The sequence below is a fragment of the Rissa tridactyla genome, chromosome 2 (assembly GCF_028500815.1).
Source record: "Rissa tridactyla isolate bRisTri1 chromosome 2, bRisTri1.patW.cur.20221130, whole genome shotgun sequence".
Taxonomy (NCBI): domain Eukaryota; kingdom Metazoa; phylum Chordata; class Aves; order Charadriiformes; family Laridae; genus Rissa; species Rissa tridactyla.
The window spans coordinates 136,677,158-136,696,607 of record NC_071467.1 but is presented as its reverse complement, the minus strand read 5'-3'; the positions used below and the strand labels follow the sequence as shown (position 1 = coordinate 136,696,607).

The 19,450-nt window shown below is 37.6% G+C and overlaps 1 protein-coding gene across 4 annotated transcripts in view; it reads right to left on the bottom strand.

Moving 5' to 3' along the window:
• Positions 1–19,450, bottom strand: part of DGKB (diacylglycerol kinase beta) — a 364,246-nt gene that overhangs the window by 55,432 nt on the left and 289,364 nt on the right. The window contains exon 23 of one of the 4 annotated variants that reach the window (XM_054192844.1): positions 10,597–10,806. The exons of the other annotated variants lie outside the window; for them this stretch is intronic. Within the exon in view, the coding sequence (XP_054048819.1) occupies positions 10,787–10,806 (20 nt within the window). The 3' untranslated portion in view covers positions 10,597–10,786. Of the gene's footprint in view, positions 1–10,596; positions 10,807–19,450 lie in introns of those variants that run through there. 4 annotated transcript variants of the gene reach the window in all.

Here is a 19,450-nt window from a genome sequence, read left to right as displayed (position 1 = left end):
GCTTGCACTGAACACTGTAACCACCACCACAAGCAGTGAGCTTGCAGCTCATGTAAAAGTGGGCATGTAGTTCTTCTCAGCTAATTTTAGTAACTCCCTAGTGCAAGCACAGCCAATATAATAGCCTGGTATTATTGCAACACTTCATTTTTTAGCTAGGCTAAATGTTAGCATCTAACAGGGTTATGATTAAGGCTTACTTTACACCTACAAAATATACAGTGATTAGCTTTCATTAAGTATTGTCATAGATCTTTTTCCTTGCTCCATAGCAGATTTACTGTTTAATATCTATTTTTTGATATAGCAGAGTAATACTAAGAGGTATAGAAGAATCTTAGTAGATGGGAGAAGAGTTTGTTGTCATGTGGTCAGGCATAGGGCAGAGGAGTCCTCTTTTTCAGTAAAAGGCTGTTGAATTTAAAAATAATAAGTTCATTTTGTCAAAAGAAAGTTGACAAAGTAAGAATCATTAAGGAAAGACTGTCTGCATATTTTGTCCACAGCTCACATGCCTTTATACATTTGGCAGCATTAAATATCACTCCATGATGATGCACCAGTTGAAATCAAGAGTCGCTTAGGAGCTGTGGGCAGATAGGAACAGGCTTCCATAGTTCAGCACCTAAACCGAGTATCTAAATGAGGAGATGTGCCTCCCTAGGATCACCTTTTCCAAAAACTGCAGAAGGCAATAAGTAGTGCAGATCGGCGTAACATCAGTACTCAAGTTAGGTAGTGGAAATGCCCCTTGTTGTTCCTAGAGATCATCTCCAAAGACATCTGCAATCTATTAGCTTTGCATAGCACTTGGGCACCTCTTAACTCTACCCTCAGGTGAACAAAATTTAACATTCCTTACACCAAAATTCAGAAAGAAGATTCATTGTGGTTATTTCTCATCAGAATTACCATAGCCACAGAACACTACTCAGAGCCTGGGCAGGGGATATGCTGGGCATGATATAAACAAGGAATAAATGCTTATTCTTGCCACTTCCTCAGGTGGTCAGGTTGGGATTTTGTATTTCATGAATGTGAACCTTGCTTATAAAGAAAATTTTAAAGGGCTGACAGCATTTGTCATAGTCCTTTTCACTGGTGATCCTGGCCTACTCAGCCTATGAAAGCATTTCTCATCAGCCAATATGTAAACTGAAAATTCCTGATCTTCTTAACTAACTTCTTCATAACTACAAGCCACCAATATGGTGTAACCCATAAGAAAAGAAATGCAGCCCCAGGTGTCAAGGAAACATGCAGAAGAACGAATATCTATGTCTCAGAAAGATTAAATTAAAATTAATAATAAGGAAAGATCAATTAACTGGAAGAGAGTGGAATTGTTAGGATGATCTGAAAAGAAAAAAGGATTGTTGGTTACTCTCTATGAATACATCAAGGGACTAGGAGAGCTTGCAAAGTTAAGCAAACAGTATTGGCATAAGAACTATGGATCTGGACACTCAGATGGAAAGGCTTAAGAGTTAAGTTGGCAGCTTTAAATTAATGTATTAAGTAATTTCCACATAACAAAGGCCATCATACCACCTATAACACTGGGCAGATTCTCTTTCAAATGCCCACAGGATTTGGCTCTAGAACCTTTCTTATTTTCTGCATAAGATAAGGGGGCAGCAAGTACCAAAAAGAAAAAAACAAATAACCCATAAACAAAGCACCTGGAATTTGGGATTTTGAAGACTTTAGTTTTCTCCAGTGGGCATATGATCTACCAGCAAAACTCACATCCCTTTCACATGCAGTAGATGTTTATAGCTTTTTCTCCACACTGCATCATCGGCAAACTGAGGTGACCTACGCATTCACTTAAACTCAAACGTGTTACAAACCCAAACATCTTATCTATTCACTTCACTATGAGCATTTGATACTGAAATAAAGATGGGGAAAAGCCAAACTGATTGCTACTAAGGCAAGTTTCTTCCTGATATCCAACATAGACACATAACACTCTTAAAACATCTTGTTTACTCTAAGTACCAATACGGAAGACTACCAGGGATGCAAAAACTAGAAAAGAGTCTGTCTAAATTGCTGAAGAATGGATAATAGAATTAAGTCTTATTTGGGGGGTCTTGTCTTCTAAATTTCCTGATATTTTCCTTCTACGCATTCTGCAAGGCTCTCTCCACCCCAATCCCTACCAGATATCCATTCATATTAAATCAGGTGGAAAATGTAGTTTGGGGAGGAAAAGGAAGAGGCACTCCTGAGCAGCACCCCAACAGAAACAGGGAATGGTCACCATCTCTAGATCACTGAATGTTACGTATGTGAGAAATGTCACATAAGGATTCAGGGCCACAATTCTGTGAATCACTCAGATCTTTTGGACATATGGAGAATCATTCTGGTTATTGCAGGACTTGATCCAGTTAAAATTAGTGGTACGGAGGTACAGTATGTAATAACAGCATAAAAAAATAAATATATCATCAGTATCTTATGAATTAATTTGAATGGGAAGGGTGATTAGTGCTTTGTGACAGGATGGTTTTTCACCTGACGGTAAGAAATACAACTTATTCAAAGTGTAACCTGAATTTTGCTAATTATTATAGTCATATTCACCTTCAGCAACAAGCCCCAGGACGCACTATGTATTGCACTCACACTCCCATGCACTATTCAAACAAACATATTTTTTCGAAAAGGCTTAGTCTTATTCTGGAGAAGGAATACAGCTTTTACATACTATCTGAGAAGCAGAGGATCTATCATTTAAACAAGAACGAAAGACAAAAATTAATATTGCTCTTACTGTAAATTGCTAAGATGTGAAAGAAAGCTACTTATATATGACCAGCTTAGAGACTGGTGAAAGTAAAATATAGCCTGGAGGAAAAGAGTTTTCTTAAGACTATGTTTTGGTACCCAAAGGCAATGTATTCAATTAGAGGAAATAGTTATTTCCAATATATTTTATAACTACTACTGAATTAAAGCCTGCTATCACTCTCTTGGGGTTTTTATGCACTGGAGTCTTCATAAACTAGTAAAAATGAGATGCGATCATGAAAATGAGAATGGGTTGTGGCCCTTGATGGCAACTAATAGAGAAGCTCCCAGTCCAAACAGTTTGACACAGAACTCATTCACAAGGTCTTAAAGACAACATCTTTTTTTTTTTAGTCTATAAATGTCTTCCATGACTACCAACGTATACAAAACCATCAGTATATATGGTACTGCTCAGTTTAGGTGGTTCTCAAGCATATCTTTTGCACAGAAACAGTCCTTCCCGCTTCTTGTTCCTCCAGGCAGTGAGACACATTGGCCTGACGACACCTGGAAAATGAGCTGCCTTGCCTTGTCAGCAGCAGTCAGGTGCGGAAACAGTTTACTTTGTGGGATACTTGAAAGATTAGGCTGCCATGTGCAGGCTGTCCTGTACATAAGCGACTTGGCTGGGCTGTCTGAACAGTGACATATGCTGTTTCTCTCCTATTGAGATCATAATACGAATGCTTCCAAAGGTCTGGAGCATTTCACTGGGTTAGATTCAGGTCCATTATTAATATCTAATTTCCTGACTGATATTAGGAGCCTCATTAATATGCTGAAATTTGACCATTAATATCACATATTGGTTGTTAAAGAACTGGAAGTTTATGATCCTTAAAATTGCTTTTTTTTCCCCTTAAAATTGAAGATATGTATTTCTATATCTGGGATCTAAGTTTCCTGGAACTCAGAGAAAATCAGGTAGACTAAACAAACAGCCTATTCATTGTTTGATCATACAAAGGCTTATTCAAAACAAGAGATAATATATTGATTAGGTTTCTTGAAGAACACCTGTAAATTACTGTGTTGGAAATCTGCCTGTTACTAAAAAGGTTATGAATAGCATAAATCATTTTGGGTGCAATCTGCCTTCTGTAGCTGCTTATTATATGTTTTATACTTTTTCACTTAATAAGGGGACAAAATAAGGAATGGATGTTGAATGATTCAATTTGCCATCACCCAGATGCAACCTCTTTGTCTCTCCTAGTCCAAACTCTTGAGGGTTCTTGGCCTGCTTGAATAAGGGAGTATAATTTTCCAGATGCAGACAAATAAAGTTGCAAATATTTTATTTGCTTGGTAGTAATGACATTCACAGACACATCTCCACTGAAAAAATAAATAGTCACTTACTTAATGTTATTTCTACTCTGAACTCATCTTTGAACGGTGAATGCTTCACAGGTATATTGGGTCTTATGTTTTTAAATATTTCATATGCTAGTTTACACAAATTATATATCGACACTGCTGTACAGAAGAGAGGAAGAAACTCATGCCCACTTGCACCTCCACACGATGCTGTTCTCATTGTCACAATTAGACCTAAAGCACATTTCTTTTCCTGAATCATATTAATATTAGGTACATTCATATAGATACACCTGTAGGAACAATAATCACAGTGACTTTGACTGGATATACCTTGGACATACTTGCCAATTTCTATTTAAAAGAAAAAAAAAGAAAAAAAAAGTTTTCCAAAGGATCACTGAGAATTTGCTGCTTTTGGGAACAGAAGAGAATCTCTTGATCTTTCTGTGGGAGGAAGAGATATCTTTAACAACACAGCCATCAAAACCTTGTCGTCATTACTGAGGAGCTCTGCAGCTCTCCACTGTACAGGGAAGGTGTGAGAAGATGTTCTATCTCGATCTGGCTACCTCCGCTACTGTTACTTTGGCCCCCACCTGCTCCTTGTGGCCTGTCTTCATTGTAGGGCTGGGTACAAACAGCTGGGAGGGCAGAAATTTCTGGGACAGCTGCTGGAAAACTATGCATCTGTTATGGCCTGGTTCAACCGAGTCCCTCACCTGGTTTGCATCATACTGTCTCCCCCCCCCCCGAAATAACTCAGAACGATTTTAGTATCTGGAGGCTTTATTAGCATTCCCTTCAGAGAACAGTCACACAAATGTAAACGAAATATTGACACACTAAGGAAACTGTTAGACAGTAAGAAGAAGGATTACTACAGAAAAGCATTTCAGGCTTATCTTATGCCCCTTTTAGACTGTCTTGTTTATAGGGACATTGTTTGTTTCATCGACTACGTCTTTGCAAATATTTCTGAAGGCAATATACCAGTCAATAATTAATCCGTTACTCATCACAATATCTGACTCTCTGAATAACAGACATAACTATAATCTGATTCATCTGATCTACTTCAAGCATCTACACCAGGAGCACAAGAGGAACCTTGCCCCGGTTAGGCAGACAGCTATTGTCGAAAGGTGGGTGTGATGAACATCAGAGCTGATTTCTATGCCAAGTTTTGCAAGACCTAAACTGTACACCTAGAAAAAGCTACTTGTCTTGTTCAGTTTCCACTGTTACTTTTTTTTGGGTCTTTCTCTACTTAGATCTTACCCAGAATATGAAATGTAATTAGGAAGAGATCTTTGCTAGCTCTTGAAGGCAGGTATGCTTACAGTGTGGTTGGAAAGAACTGTCAATCACATATAACAAAATAGCCTAGGTATTTACTACTTGCTTTCTAGAAGAACTACATGGCACTGACTATAAAAATGAATGGAAATAAATGGGTTTTTTGATTTATTTCTAATAATAAGGTGCACAGTCATAAGGAGTACCACCAGTACGAATTAGGAGCTGTTCTTTTTATGTAGGATCTTTAAAAGAGATAATTCTGTTTCCTTTTTATTTTCTCATTCATTTGTAATATATTTTGATTTATACACATTTAAGTACATATATACAGAGGATATTGTGTCTTCAAACACCAGTATTTACTTCTGTACAAAGAGGGGATGATTTCTGAGAAATTCCTAGCTAATGAATTCAAGAATTCTCATAAGAGTTAAGCATTAACCTGATATTGTACCCTAATTTGAGGTCAAACTATTAAATGAGCTTTGACTAAGTCTTTCAAACCTCATTGACAAACTAATTTTAAGTGGACTATGCATGTGTATAATCATACATGCAGCCAGTAACTCAACTGAAATTAAGGAGGCTACATAAGGCTGAACAACTCTTTGGCCTTACTGTGGAAAATGGCTAAACATAAAAAAGAAAGAACAGAAAAAAATAATTTTAAAACTTATTAGACATTTCAAACAAATTTATCCTTACTTTTGTCTAAATAAGCAATAATACAGGTAGTAGGACTTTGCCTGTACACTACTGGAAATGAAAGCCTGTTGCAAGAATGCTTCTAAAACATCTTAGAAATTTAAGGCAGATCTTTCTTTCTAACAAAGAGAGGGTTGTTTTTTTATTAAGGTTTTTTTTAAAGCATTGTCTGTAAGCAGGTTGCAGATATTTTAGATATATACGCAGAGTTTACTGATGAAGCTGCATGTGTTTTCAAACAGTTGTTCAGAGACCTCTTTGCAGTTGCCAGCAAGATTGGCTCTTACCACTGTCATTCCCATAACTATGTCTACCAACATTCCACTTTTGTCTTCAAACCAGATGTCATCCATTACAGAGAACATTCTCTCCACAGGTGCATTAGTGTCTTTGCATGCCAAAACAAATTCAGCAAGGAGCGGGAGATTTTAGAATGTATGGTATTTTTTTTTTAAATTATTTAGGATTTTCACCCATCTTCCAGTGAGCTCTCTGCGCCCCAAACCCCATGGGTGAGGGAAGGAGAGAAACCTCCAACTGAAGGCAGACTTTAATTTCAGAATGTATAAAGGCTCCATTATTTAAAAATAAAAATGAATTTACCCTCCCTGTGGTTTTGGGACTGTGTTCTGCATGCTAGTAAGAAGACGCAGGATTTTGGTTTAAGAAAAACCTCAGATCTGAGTACCAATGACCTAGTAAACAAATGTTGCAGAGATACGTTTAGTACTGAAGGAGGAAAAAAAAGCACTTTTAAAGATTAAGCTTGTGTAAATCTGCGTAACTAAGTTACCCCAAGTAACTTGTGATACTAAATTCGTAATATACTGCAACGTAGAGGGTTTAAGCTTCCATTACAGTAAGTGAGGCTGCACCGCAAGTCAGAAATAAGGCCACTCACATGCTCTTATACCAGCATCTTAACTTAACATGGGGCTGCCTCCTTAACAAGGATAACCATGGCCAGAACTGCATGAAAGTCAATGGGACTGGGACGGAAATTTTCATGTCAAATGAGATGTGCCCCTGCTCGTGCTGCATGACACTGCTCTCATGTCTCTCATCTTCAGCCTTCCGCTAACTCAGGTTCCGTCTGCTTGGGGAAGTTAGCGTACAGTAAGCTGGGATGTGTACTTAAGCAGCAACTCCTTTTCAGACACTTGTAGTTTATACTAAAAATGCTGTTGTGTGGGATAGTGAAGGAGCACTTCCAGTGCTGTTAAATCTTACATTCAGCAATTCTTCCTGAGTAGAGGCCTACATATTCGGTGCTAATTACTGCTGACAGTGCATGGATGCAGTTGCTGATGGCTGTGATATTAGTATAAACACAGTCTGTAATTAAAAGACCATGGCTCTTCCTATACAAACATTTCTTCCTGAGTATCTCACGCAGTGACGCAGATTTCAAAATCTACTCAGTATGTCAGGGAAGAATTGAAGGAACTCCTCAGGTGAAAGCACACAGGTTTTAGATATCCTTAACTTTCAATTTACAACAGTATTGCTAAGTTCTGAATAGGGGAAATTTTAGCAGTAAATAATGTATTGCCTCTCTTCCAAAAATCCAGAATACTTAAATTCTGCTTTTTTTAGTCTTTTTTATAATGGGCTGCAAAAACTGATAGTGCCACCAGTTTCAGGCAGTTAAAACATATGAGTAAGGGCCCATAGCCATGAGATTTTTTTTTTCCTCTCTCCAAAGTAGTACAATTTTTTGTTCATTTCTTTCTAGTTTTTGAGTCTTTAAGTTTCACTTCGGTATTTTTCTGCAATCCAGAAGAGCCAAAAAAAAGCCCTTCCTTAGGCTCCTTTCCTCTGAGCTTTTCAGAAGACCTGGAGATCTCGGTGCAGACTACATGTGAGGCAAAAAAAATTAGGTCTTCTGTGAAGGGGAGAGGAGAGACAGCAGGTACTTCACCTATGAAGTCCAGATGACTACTAAACCATTACAACAGTCTTCCTTGTAGTGTGAAAGAATGCTCACTTTTTATTCTTGCTTCCAGGAGACTGAGATGATTTTCAAGGTTTTATTATTGTAGAGAAAAGTGACAATATTTTGTATTATAAAGGCACACAAATTAAATTCCTCGTCTAAGAGGAGTTTATTAAATGCCACTCAGATATTTATCTTCTATCCCTGGACTAGGGAAAAATCCTGTAAGAAGCTGCAGGAATGTACTTGGTTCTCAGCGGGGGGAAAAGGTGACAGTGCTCCGAGAGATTTTCCTGCTCGCACTCTGTTAGGTTGGAGGGTTATTATTATTCTTAGAACCAGGGGATGTGGACATCTGTCAGATTGCTTCCCTCACATGTGCAGCAACTGTGTGTGGTCCTCTAAATGAAACTATTAGCTATGCAGTTCTGTATTCATGTACCAATTCCGAGCAGGCTGAACTCGTGCCAATTAGAAAGTATTTTGTTATGGGTGGGTGAAATAGGGATACATAAATACTACAAGAAAATAATCAACTGCTTTAACATAACTTTTTTTTTTCTTAACCTCCTCTCCAAATTTTAAATTTGTTCCTTTGAAATGAAAGGATACACTAAATTAACAGGTCTATTTTTAAAATACAAGCTTGTTTTACAGCAGCATGCTCCGCTGGATGATAATCACTGTACGAACAGCTGCTGTGGGAGGTCAGGGAAGTCAAAGAAGAGGAAAAGTAGCCACTGACAGGAGAAGATGGGTGATCTCAAGATGCAGTTGGTTTAATGCACAAAATCTACATTACTAAGAAGAATGCATCAATACAGACTGCTGGGAAACAATGTTTACATACAAAAGTTTTTAGACAACCAAGGATAGGCTACTACACTCGTTAGTACGTATGCTGTGACTGCACAGGTGTTTATGAACTACTTGTTGGGAGGTTGTCAGCTGATGCACAACAAGCACAAATATGCTTCATAACACTGAATTAAGAGATTTACTTTGTTTACTGGCTTAATTAACTTTTCAGATTAGGGCAGCCTTCAAGATTACATTCAAAACACAGCAATGTAAACACACATACTTTACAGCATAAATCTTGCAGCACCGCTATCATCATGCAAAGCCATCACAACAGCAATGTCCAAGCTGTACGTAATGCCTTTTTGGGGTCATAACACACAGCATGAAGCTTTTTCTAATGAGGGGCAGAAACACACACTCATCTGACTTCTTATTCCTGCCAAGATAGCCTAGCTATGCTACTTCACATGCTCTGCCACTTTTTTCAGTTCCTAGATATGTAACAGTGTCATCTACCATGCTGTACAAGTAATATATGTTAGTTAAATGGATTTTTCTTTTTCAATTATCTAGCAACATTTTGTCAATTATCTAGCAGCTCACATTGGCAAGACTTGTCATAAACTTCATAGATCTGTCAGATTCCTATAATGATGGAACATATGTTAAGAAGACCCCCAAATCCTTTAAAAAAAAAAAAAGGGGGGGAAAAAAAAAATCAAACATGTGGCCTAGACCAAAAGATATTTAATGCATGTACAATGAAAGGAATCTAGTGATTTTTTGAATTCACTGGTCACAATGTCACTCTCTCTTTCAAGTTGTTGCAAGTAGTTCCTCCACTTTTAAAGCTAAAAGGCCATCTTCTCTCCTATTAGCTTTTGTTTTAACACAGTCCTTTTATTTCCTCAGCAGAACAGATCTTTTTCCATGAGCCAACTGCCAAGTGAAATTTTCTTTAACTACCTATCTCTCAAATCTACCGAAAGCCTTGATATAACCCTCAAGAAACATCTGACAACTTGAGGATTTTTTTTTTTTCAGATTTTGACAAGACATACTATTCAACACATTTTTAAAGTTATTCAAAATAGATTTTATAAAATGTTCTAGTTAGCCTTTAAAGAAATAACTTCTGAACACCGGAGTAATAAACAGACATACTACCAAATTGGCACAGGCAGTCTTAACAAAGTTTTGGAGGATGTTTTAAACAGATAATAGGCCATTAAACATAGTTTTCCCCCATTAGTTTAATAAAATATATCTTTTTTTTTTTAAATAACAAAAATAAGAGTCGTACTCAGAAATATGATATACAGAAAGACAAAGATAAAGAATTTGTAAATATAGTACTAGGTATACACCAGTGATATCCTTTGACTCTGGCCGAGTCAAATTAATGTCAAAATGAACTTGATTAAGACCTGGAACCTCTAATCATTCAAATAAGGAATTGCTATCGCACCCACAAAACCTCTGCTCCATCAAACCGAATGAAACCTTAACTAGATAAACATGGACAAAGCCCTTGTGATCTGGTACTGCCAACAAATTGCCATGAGTTTTCTGATATACGACTACTTCATAATTCAACATAGAATAAAAGACACAACACGTTAAAACACTTTAGAAGAGCAGACAATATTTCATAAAAGTACATTCACGTGAGGAGGAAGTGATTTAAAAATTACCACTGGACCAACGCAGTTATGTATGTCATGCTTAGAATATGTCTGATGTAGTAAGAACATGTCTGAAGAAAGACCAGCAACACTCTGTGTCACACACACCTTGGCAACCGGCCTCAGCAGCTCAGAGGAGAGGGTCCACAGAAGCTGTTAAAGACTCCTTTTCCAAGGAGTTCTACTGGGGCCAAAAGAGATGCATGGGTGAGAAAGCCTTCTCAGTCATTCATCTGCATTTTCTTTTCTCTATAACGATAATTTAAAGTATGAGGGGAATAAAGTGCAAGAAATATAGCCGCAACTCTTTCTAGTTGGGATAAAATATTTGGGGTTTTCATATGCTGTACCGTAATCTTTTTTGTTTGTTTATTTTTAGTAAACTGACTTTTTCATATATACAAGAATCATAACTCTGAGAAAATCCTGTAGCAACACAATGAAACGCTTTAGTATGGGTCACCATCAAACACAGTAATCAGCAGATTGCATTAATTTCAAACATTATAAATACACATCTTTTAAAACTATTATCACAGCAAGCAATATTAGATTTGGTATTCCGTGCTCTTTCCTTCAAGAAGGAAGAAATTATTTCACAGAGGTGTGATCAAAGTGACCTCTTCATTCTTTATATTTAAATAGTTCTTTTGATACAATGTAAGCAGATCATTCATACACTTGAAAACCCCAAAAGAACAGAGTAATTTTATGTTTTTTTTTTTAAAAATATACATTGCAGGTACATGATTTCTTCCCTCTCCAGTAGGCTTCTGTGACCTAGAATTATTTCCTTTACTTTTTATGTTAATATTAGATTGACTCTTCCTTTAAAATACAAGTTATATTTTTAAATACAAGTTACTGCAAAGTAATATAGTAGTATGCTGTCTTGTCTTATTAGGATTTGCACCCAGATAGAGCTTAGGTAATCATCGAGGTTTTACGAACCTGGACAAATATATAAACAGAGTGACTACATCACAGTGATATTCAAACTACGTCTTTGGTCCTCACTACAGAAAAGGGCCTGTAGGCTGAGAATATTTAAAAATAAACATTATATATATCCTCACAAATTGATATCTAAATAACTAGCTCTATACATTTTGATAATTCAGTGGCAATTTTACAGCTGAAAAGCATTGTCATATATGCATATGAGACTAACCATACAGATTTTCACCTGTAGAAAACGAGTTTCACAAATTGCTTCAGACAGAGCTACATTAATCAACTCCATCACCCCCAAATTAATTATACAGCAATTATTTTCTGATGTTTTAAATGTCTTCTGATTATGTCTTACTCAGTAATTCTCAAAGTGTCTACATCTTAATATGATTTCCGATGTTATAACAAAAATTGCTGATTGTTTCTTACTAACATAACTTTTTCATGCTCTAAAGACTTAATCATCCATTTTATCAGTTCTTAGGTAATGGTTCTAAACATCCCCAAACTGGCGAAGAATATTTTTAACTGAATACATTTAAAAACTTGAGTCATGAGTAGTTTTTTTCCACACAGACTAGAGAAAATGGCCACCCATGAGAAACTTCTGGCTACCTGTAGAAGGTCACCTAAATATGAGACGCTTTGCACCCCAGGGAGATTATTGCCATTATTTTTACAGGTCTCTAAGCCTTTTGGAATGCAGAGATCCTAAACTTTCAGCCACTTTCTCAGAACAAAATGAAAATGGAATTAAAACAGACATGAAATAGGTCAATAAGGAGAAGTGGAAAGACTTTAGAAGGAAAATTATATTCTCAAGTATATCTAGAGTCCAGATAAATGGAGGGGAGGCCTTCTAGAAGATACTATGGGTGGGTATACTGAGGCCCTTTCCAGAGGGCAAGTCCGCAGCAGAGAACTCTTATTTCTAAGAGAGCAGTAGGAGACTGTTGGGTTAGCTAAGTCTATGACGGAGTGAATAAGAAAGATGAAAATAAAACAAATGACATAGCGACTGCGTGAATCAGGGTCACACAAGTGCAGTATGAGATTGGACGATTTAAATTTACATTCAAGAACCAAAGCCTTAGATTTTAGTAAATGAACTTTAGATCATAAATTCTTAGACTCTTTAGAGTGTAAGTTCTAGAGAAGCCCCTGAGCAACCTGATCTAATTAGACCTGCTTTGAGCAGAGAGGGTTGGTCTAGATGACCTTTAGAGGTCCCTTCCAACCTAAATTATCCTTTGGTTCTGTGATTCTTCAAGCAGAAAATGTTCATTTGATCTGTGTTTATAAAGCGTCTAGTGTCCGAGACCTTCGCGTGTTACCACAGAACAAATAAATAATAATCACTAACTGACAATTTGTTCATACGGCTCATATAAAGCAATACAAGGAATGGTTTGGTCAGCCTCAGTTTATTTACTGGGTTCTAATTCTTAACCATATAACTTATTTTCCTGTACTCAGTAGTATATGAAACATACCCCCAACCCCTTTTCCAAAAAAAAAAAAAAAGGTACACAGACATCATCTGTGATTTACTACAAATTCATGGCTGCTCTAGTCCATATTTTAAAGAAACTTTCTTACTGGTTGGAAGCTGAAGCCCCTGAAAAACATAAGCAAGTCTTTCTGATAAGATGGAAAGAAGCTATTTACCTAGTAACCAGAGCCTTCATTATAAAATAACGCACAGAGGAGGTTTTTACGAGTTCCATTGAGGATGTGCAAACCAGAAAAAGCAAATTCATCTCAAACCCATAATTTTGCCATCTCTGCAGTGCTAAGAACTATTAAAAGTTATTGTAAATGTAAAGACGTGTCTGAATACTGATAAGGAGGATGATGGGACAACTCCTGAGCCTTGCACAATGGACCTTTAAAATTGTTCAATTAGCCTCTTGCAGACTTCTGCAGCATGGAATGCATTGACAAGGGGACAACAAAGCCAACACAGTAGCTTTAAGCTGTGCCTTCTCGATATCAGGGAAAGAAGCACAGCTAGAAAATGTGTTGCCTGCAGGAGCCACCCACTGGGGCTATAGATAGGTAGCACGATTTAGTGCTATCAGAAATCACAACATATACAATAAATGGCAACTCCGTACCTATTTGGATTTTACAATTAAGTATATACCTCTGCTTTGCTGCTATTTTTCTTATGTCCACTTTCAAGGACTTCCGATGATAATAAAAAACCCTCCCACTGACACGTATGAAAGATAAGCAGTGTGCTTGTAACCCTGTTGCCTGGAAATAGTAGGTCCAAAAATAGTTGGTGCTAAACTTTAAATAAAATTATAGAACTCTTTCAACCTTTCTACTCTCACTGTGTAAATGCGAAAGTATTGTAAATCTTGTTGACAGTTATTGCCATATCTATTGGCACACAGTCAGCAGCAGTTTGAAAAGTGTTGTGCAGCATAGCTAGTGCCCATTACCTGTCTCCCTATATTTTCTTACAATTTATTTTCACCCCAGCAGGCAGCACCTCACAATGCCATTAATTTGTTGGGCAGCTCATACTTTCCAATACAACCTACTTTACAATGTGCTCTTATAAACAACCTGGTGGTTTACTGGCAATGCTTAACAGTGTCAGGAGGGAGGCTACGATTTAACGGCAGCAGGTAAAAATGGAGCGGGACCCGGAGGTGACGTGGTCCAACTGAACATCCTTTAATTTGAGTTCCCATCAGCACAAGTGCACAAAATCATCAGGCTGACACTTGGTCTTTGTAAATATGTGATTGAAACAACACTACTACCAAACAGCGCTTTTTGTTGGTGTGGTTGGACACACGCTTTTGCTACACAGTTTTCTGCTAATAGTATATTTGCTAGCAGATCATGGGTGCTTAATATGAAGAAAACAAATGGAGAAACAGAAAAAAAACCCCAAAAAACCTTTAAATTGATCATAACAGCAAGTATGAAAAAAGAAAATAAAATTCTCTCCTTGCAGAGCAATTAGGCACTAGCAATATACTTGCATGATTCCAATGTATATTTATAGCTACACATATTTGAATGCTTTGGTTAACACAAGCCTTTGCAGAGCGAGGAAAAAAAACCAAAACACCTCAACAGAACAAATTCAGGTTTTTTGAATAAAACCGACTGAACCTGACATTTTTTGCTTTAATATACGCTTCTTTTCCCACATCTCTCTCTCTGTCTCATACACAAACACTAATTTTCTCCCGTAAATTCCACTTCTACCTCCAGTGAGTAATGCAAGTGTATTAGGAAGATCCAACCTGTGGTCTTCCTGGGTTCTTCATATCACCAATATTTTTAGAATATTTTACTTATTTTTTATTAGTAATACTAAAGCGTGCATTAACTGAAGCTGTCTTTCCTGTTGTTACTCAAAATTAAATTGCCGTCAACCTGACACCTTTTGCAAACACTCAAGGAACTTGAAATTTTCTATTAACAAGTAATAGAAAACTAGAATGGATCAGAGGATATGATTATGTGTTACAGCAGCCAAAAATGATCTGCTAGGCTATTCTATTTTTATTCCTGTATCTTTAATCTAAAGATTCAGGCACCTGGGGCAGGGTTAAATGAGCAAACAATCTGAGTAATATGCTATCAGACATTCCTAGGGAATACTTGCCTGCCATTAAACAAATTGAATATCGCAGAATGGTTATTGCAGCTTCTTGTACAAAGGTCGCAATATGAAAACATATGTTTGGCATCAGAAAATATTACTGTAAATTTAAACCATATATGCACATGGCAAGTCACATTTAGGATTTTGGTGGCTGGGGAGGGGTGTGTGTGGTGGCAATAACCCACGACATTCACATGGCAAAAGAGCCTGAAAGGGTTAAAACTGTCTCGGTCTTAAATTCAACCAACCTTTCTACTTCATTTTTATCATTTTCCATGTGCTTGCAATGTTTTCTAATAACAGGCCAATTCCTTAACTCACACAGGAATCTAAATTACAATAATCGTATGCATTCCTTTCCCCAAGAAAGGAAACACCTGTTGTAGTTAGTTAATTGCTGAGTTTCTGTAAGCTTTTGGAAGAAAAGTAACATTTACAAATAATTTATATCTGAAAAACTTCAGAAGCAGAGAAACACATGAATTATAGAACTGGTTCGAAACTCAAAAACTATGTTGAGACAGTAACAGATGTTTTCACTTTGTTAATTAAAGAAAACCTCTGTATCAAAGTACCATAATAGGAATGATTATTTTATAACTAAGATGGGGCTACTTTCTGTTCTCAAATGGGTTTAACACTTCTGCAATAATTGTTACTCATGCCGTATAGCAGGAGAAAATAAAAATTAAGCCCTACAAAAATATGAGAATGTATGCTTCTGTAAAAATTTTTTTTAAAAAATGTAACTATATGTACATAAATCAATATACAATGTAGAAGATACATCCAACAAAGAAGTTTTAAAATTTATTCACATCTTTGTTATGGAATTCTTGAGGAAAAGGCAGATATTTATGTGAATACAAAACCCAAAATGTCAGTTAAACATATCTGTTTTGAAATACACACACAGATACTCTCTTTCACTTTTTTTTTTTTTCAACTGAAACTTGTTAATTTTTTCTAATCCACATTTTGATATCTAGCACGTGTGAAATTCTGCCCTAAGCTACGGTACTTTATTATGCATTTATAGAAATATGATCATTTCAGTGGAATTACCCCAAAAAGGAGTTATGTCCTATGCTATTGCTCTTGTACAAATACCCACATTTGATGCGTGGCACAATGAATTCTAATAATTACTTGTCTGCTATATTAGCAAACTCTCAGTTCTAGACTGACCATGCCAAGCTGTTGCCACTGTGCTGGATGAGCTGCTGAAAAACAGCAGCAAGGTTACGGTCAGAGCAAAGACCAACAAGGAAGGGAAGAGTTCAGAAAAGGCAAATTTGAGCCTCTCCTGTCATGGATAAAAAAAATGCTTATCATTATAGAGCTTTACAACCCGCAAGGTGTATTTTCAAATGAAAGCAAAATCTTTCTCCTGCTATACAGACAAATACCAGCAAAACTGTTGCATTCAGTACTAGAAATGAGAATTTAAAAAAAAAACAACAAAAAACAAACCAAAAAAACCCCCACCAAAACCAAACACAAAAACCCCACAAAACCAAAACAAACCCAAAACCTGGATAAGCAGGTCAGTTTTGCTACAATGAAAAATGGTATTTTTTACTAATTCTGCAGTAAGTAGGGGAAAAAGAAAATAAATCAAAATCTCTGGATATTCCAGTCACATCCCTTATCATTTACCGCATCTTAACTAATGTCTGTCATACAGGTAAGTACCCATTTACCTGGGTTAATAAGGTGCAAGAGTCACGAAGGGCTCCCAGCAAAGCAGACTTAAGCACCGGGAGTACCATTGAACGGGTCATATGAGCCTTCTGCAGACACCTGTGCTGAGGTCACCCATAGGCGCTGCACAAGGTATACATAAGGGCATATCCCTTGTTCCAGGTCAGACAGGCACAGCCTGAATTTACCTTGAACACTGTAGAGGAGCCTGAGCTGGTCTAAGGAGCTGCCTGAGTAGGAGAGGCTTAGACACATCACCAAGGTGATGTTTCCACCACTGAGCCGTCAAAGCGAGTCCCAGCAGAATATTGCATTAATGCCACTGAGGCAGAACTCGGCTTGATTATTTGGATGCTACATTGCAGATGTACCCTAAAAAAATACTTCTCTCTCGCTACTTACCGCACCATCCCTCCCACCCTCACCTTGTTCTCCGTACAAACCAATTTACTGGGGCTTTTTTTATACAATAGCTAGAGTTAATTTCACCTACTGCATTTAATGTCATAGGAGTTATACGTGTAAATCCCTGTACTTAGAGATAAGATAGTCCTTTATGCCATTTTAATCAATCTTTGTCATGGGTATGTTACTTAATAGCTCTGTCTTCCTATAGAAAATGAGCAACTTAAGGGAAATGAAACTTTTCAAAGATACATTTTCCTTCTGGCAGTCTGTGAAATACACCATAATTATCCTCTTTCGATGAATAACGTTTGAAAGAAAATGAACAGTCTGTGCACCAAAAGGTATAATACAATGACAATCTCAACTGCCTTGTAAATAAAAGGAAATTGTTTTTCTACTATGATCTATATAGCACAAAAACATATACACATGCTTTATAAATATAAAACCAAATCAGACTATCAAGCCATTTCTCAAGGTCCTACTACTTCCTAATAACAATAAAATCAGTATTTCACATCAACAAGGAATTGTATTTATATTTGTAAAAGATCCAAACTGTGTCATGAATTATGGACTCCATCCCCCAGGCTGATGGGACTACTTGTATGAATAAGGCTCCTGCTGAATGCAGCACCTTCTGAGTAATAAAGGTATCTAGAGGAAAAGAATACACCCTAAAGATTTGCTGCCAGTGGGGCAAAAGAGGGGAAAAGGCGTTTTGAATAGTATAATCAAATCATGACTGTCCAGCCCACATTTTCTTACTAGGAAAACTGTGCTATCTATAATAGCTTGATAAAATGAACATTTGCCTTTCAGATCCTACATGGATGCAATGCACAATTTAACTAAGTGGCTAGGACAAAGTGCCATTTACCCGTCATTCCAGTGAACGTGCACGCGCAGTAAAAATAAGGAGCCAAAGCCACACGATCTTCAGTATCTAATATGGGACAAAGGCATTGAATACCAACCCAGTCCTCATAAACTCATCCAAAATCTAGCTTCTGAGTTAGGAAAATTACCAGTGCCATCACTTTGTCACGCTGAGTACCTCAGCACCTTTTCTCACCTCTACAGCGTGTCTAAACCCACAACTCATTGCTTAAAGTAAAAGAAAAGAAGCGGAGATTTATTAATGTGGGAAAACTGTGACACTTTCCTTCACCCACCCCCCTGAAATCACTGCCTCCACAGAGGTAAGATATTGCTGATTAGTGGTAACACATCACAGTATGGAGTGCTCTGTTCCACAGTTTCTAGAAGAATCACCAAACCCATAACTACTATATCAGTAGAAGCAACTTCTCAGTTGCATCCTGCCTTAGGCAGGTCCTGGATTTGCAGGAACAGGTGCTTCCACTGGGGGAAACTGGCCAGGGTTGCTTGCCCTTGTTGAATTTGCAACCTCACCAACGCCAGAGATCAACACCTCGCGCACCGATGAGCTACACCACACAGCGGCCCTCAGTGAGGCAGCAGCTCCCATTACCTATTGAGTTCTTGCTTGAGACACGGAGCAAAGCGCCTGGTTGCCAATTACTGCCGTCCAGCAGACAGAAGAGACAACGCACAATGCTGAGTGCTGCAACACAGATGCATGCAAAGGAAATGGGATATTCAGCATGCCATTCACATTTTTAAAAGGTGGCAAAATAACGCAGTCCAGAGTAAAGAGGGCCAGTATATAACACCACTGATTTCTATTCTGTTTCCCAACACTGCCTGTACTTTAATCCCTGAAACAGAGGTTCCTCTGCTCGAGTCCCCAGCACTTGGAAACTATACTCCAAGCAGGGTTTGCATACACTGGAAAGACAGATCTTCTGCCATGGTCCTTTCTGCTCAGTAGAGTAGTGACTGCAGTGTTCATGAAAAACGCGGGACACACCAGCACCAGATCCATAGAAGAGAGCACAGTTCAGCTCAACAAGGCTTATCTGGCAGAGTGGTACCTGGTTCCCATTCCTGCTCTGAGGATTGTTCATGTATTTAATGAGCTATTGCCAGATGCAGTATGTACAGAAATTCATCTCGTCTCTAGTCAGCTGGAAGTGAGGCGTCCAACCTGGCCTATTACTTAGGCTCCACTTCAAATAAATGGAGAGAGAGTTACCTCCAGCAAGCATTTTACTCTGCCCACCTTAGACCCTTATTTGAGCATGGGATAAGCACTTCTCTTGAGGTGAC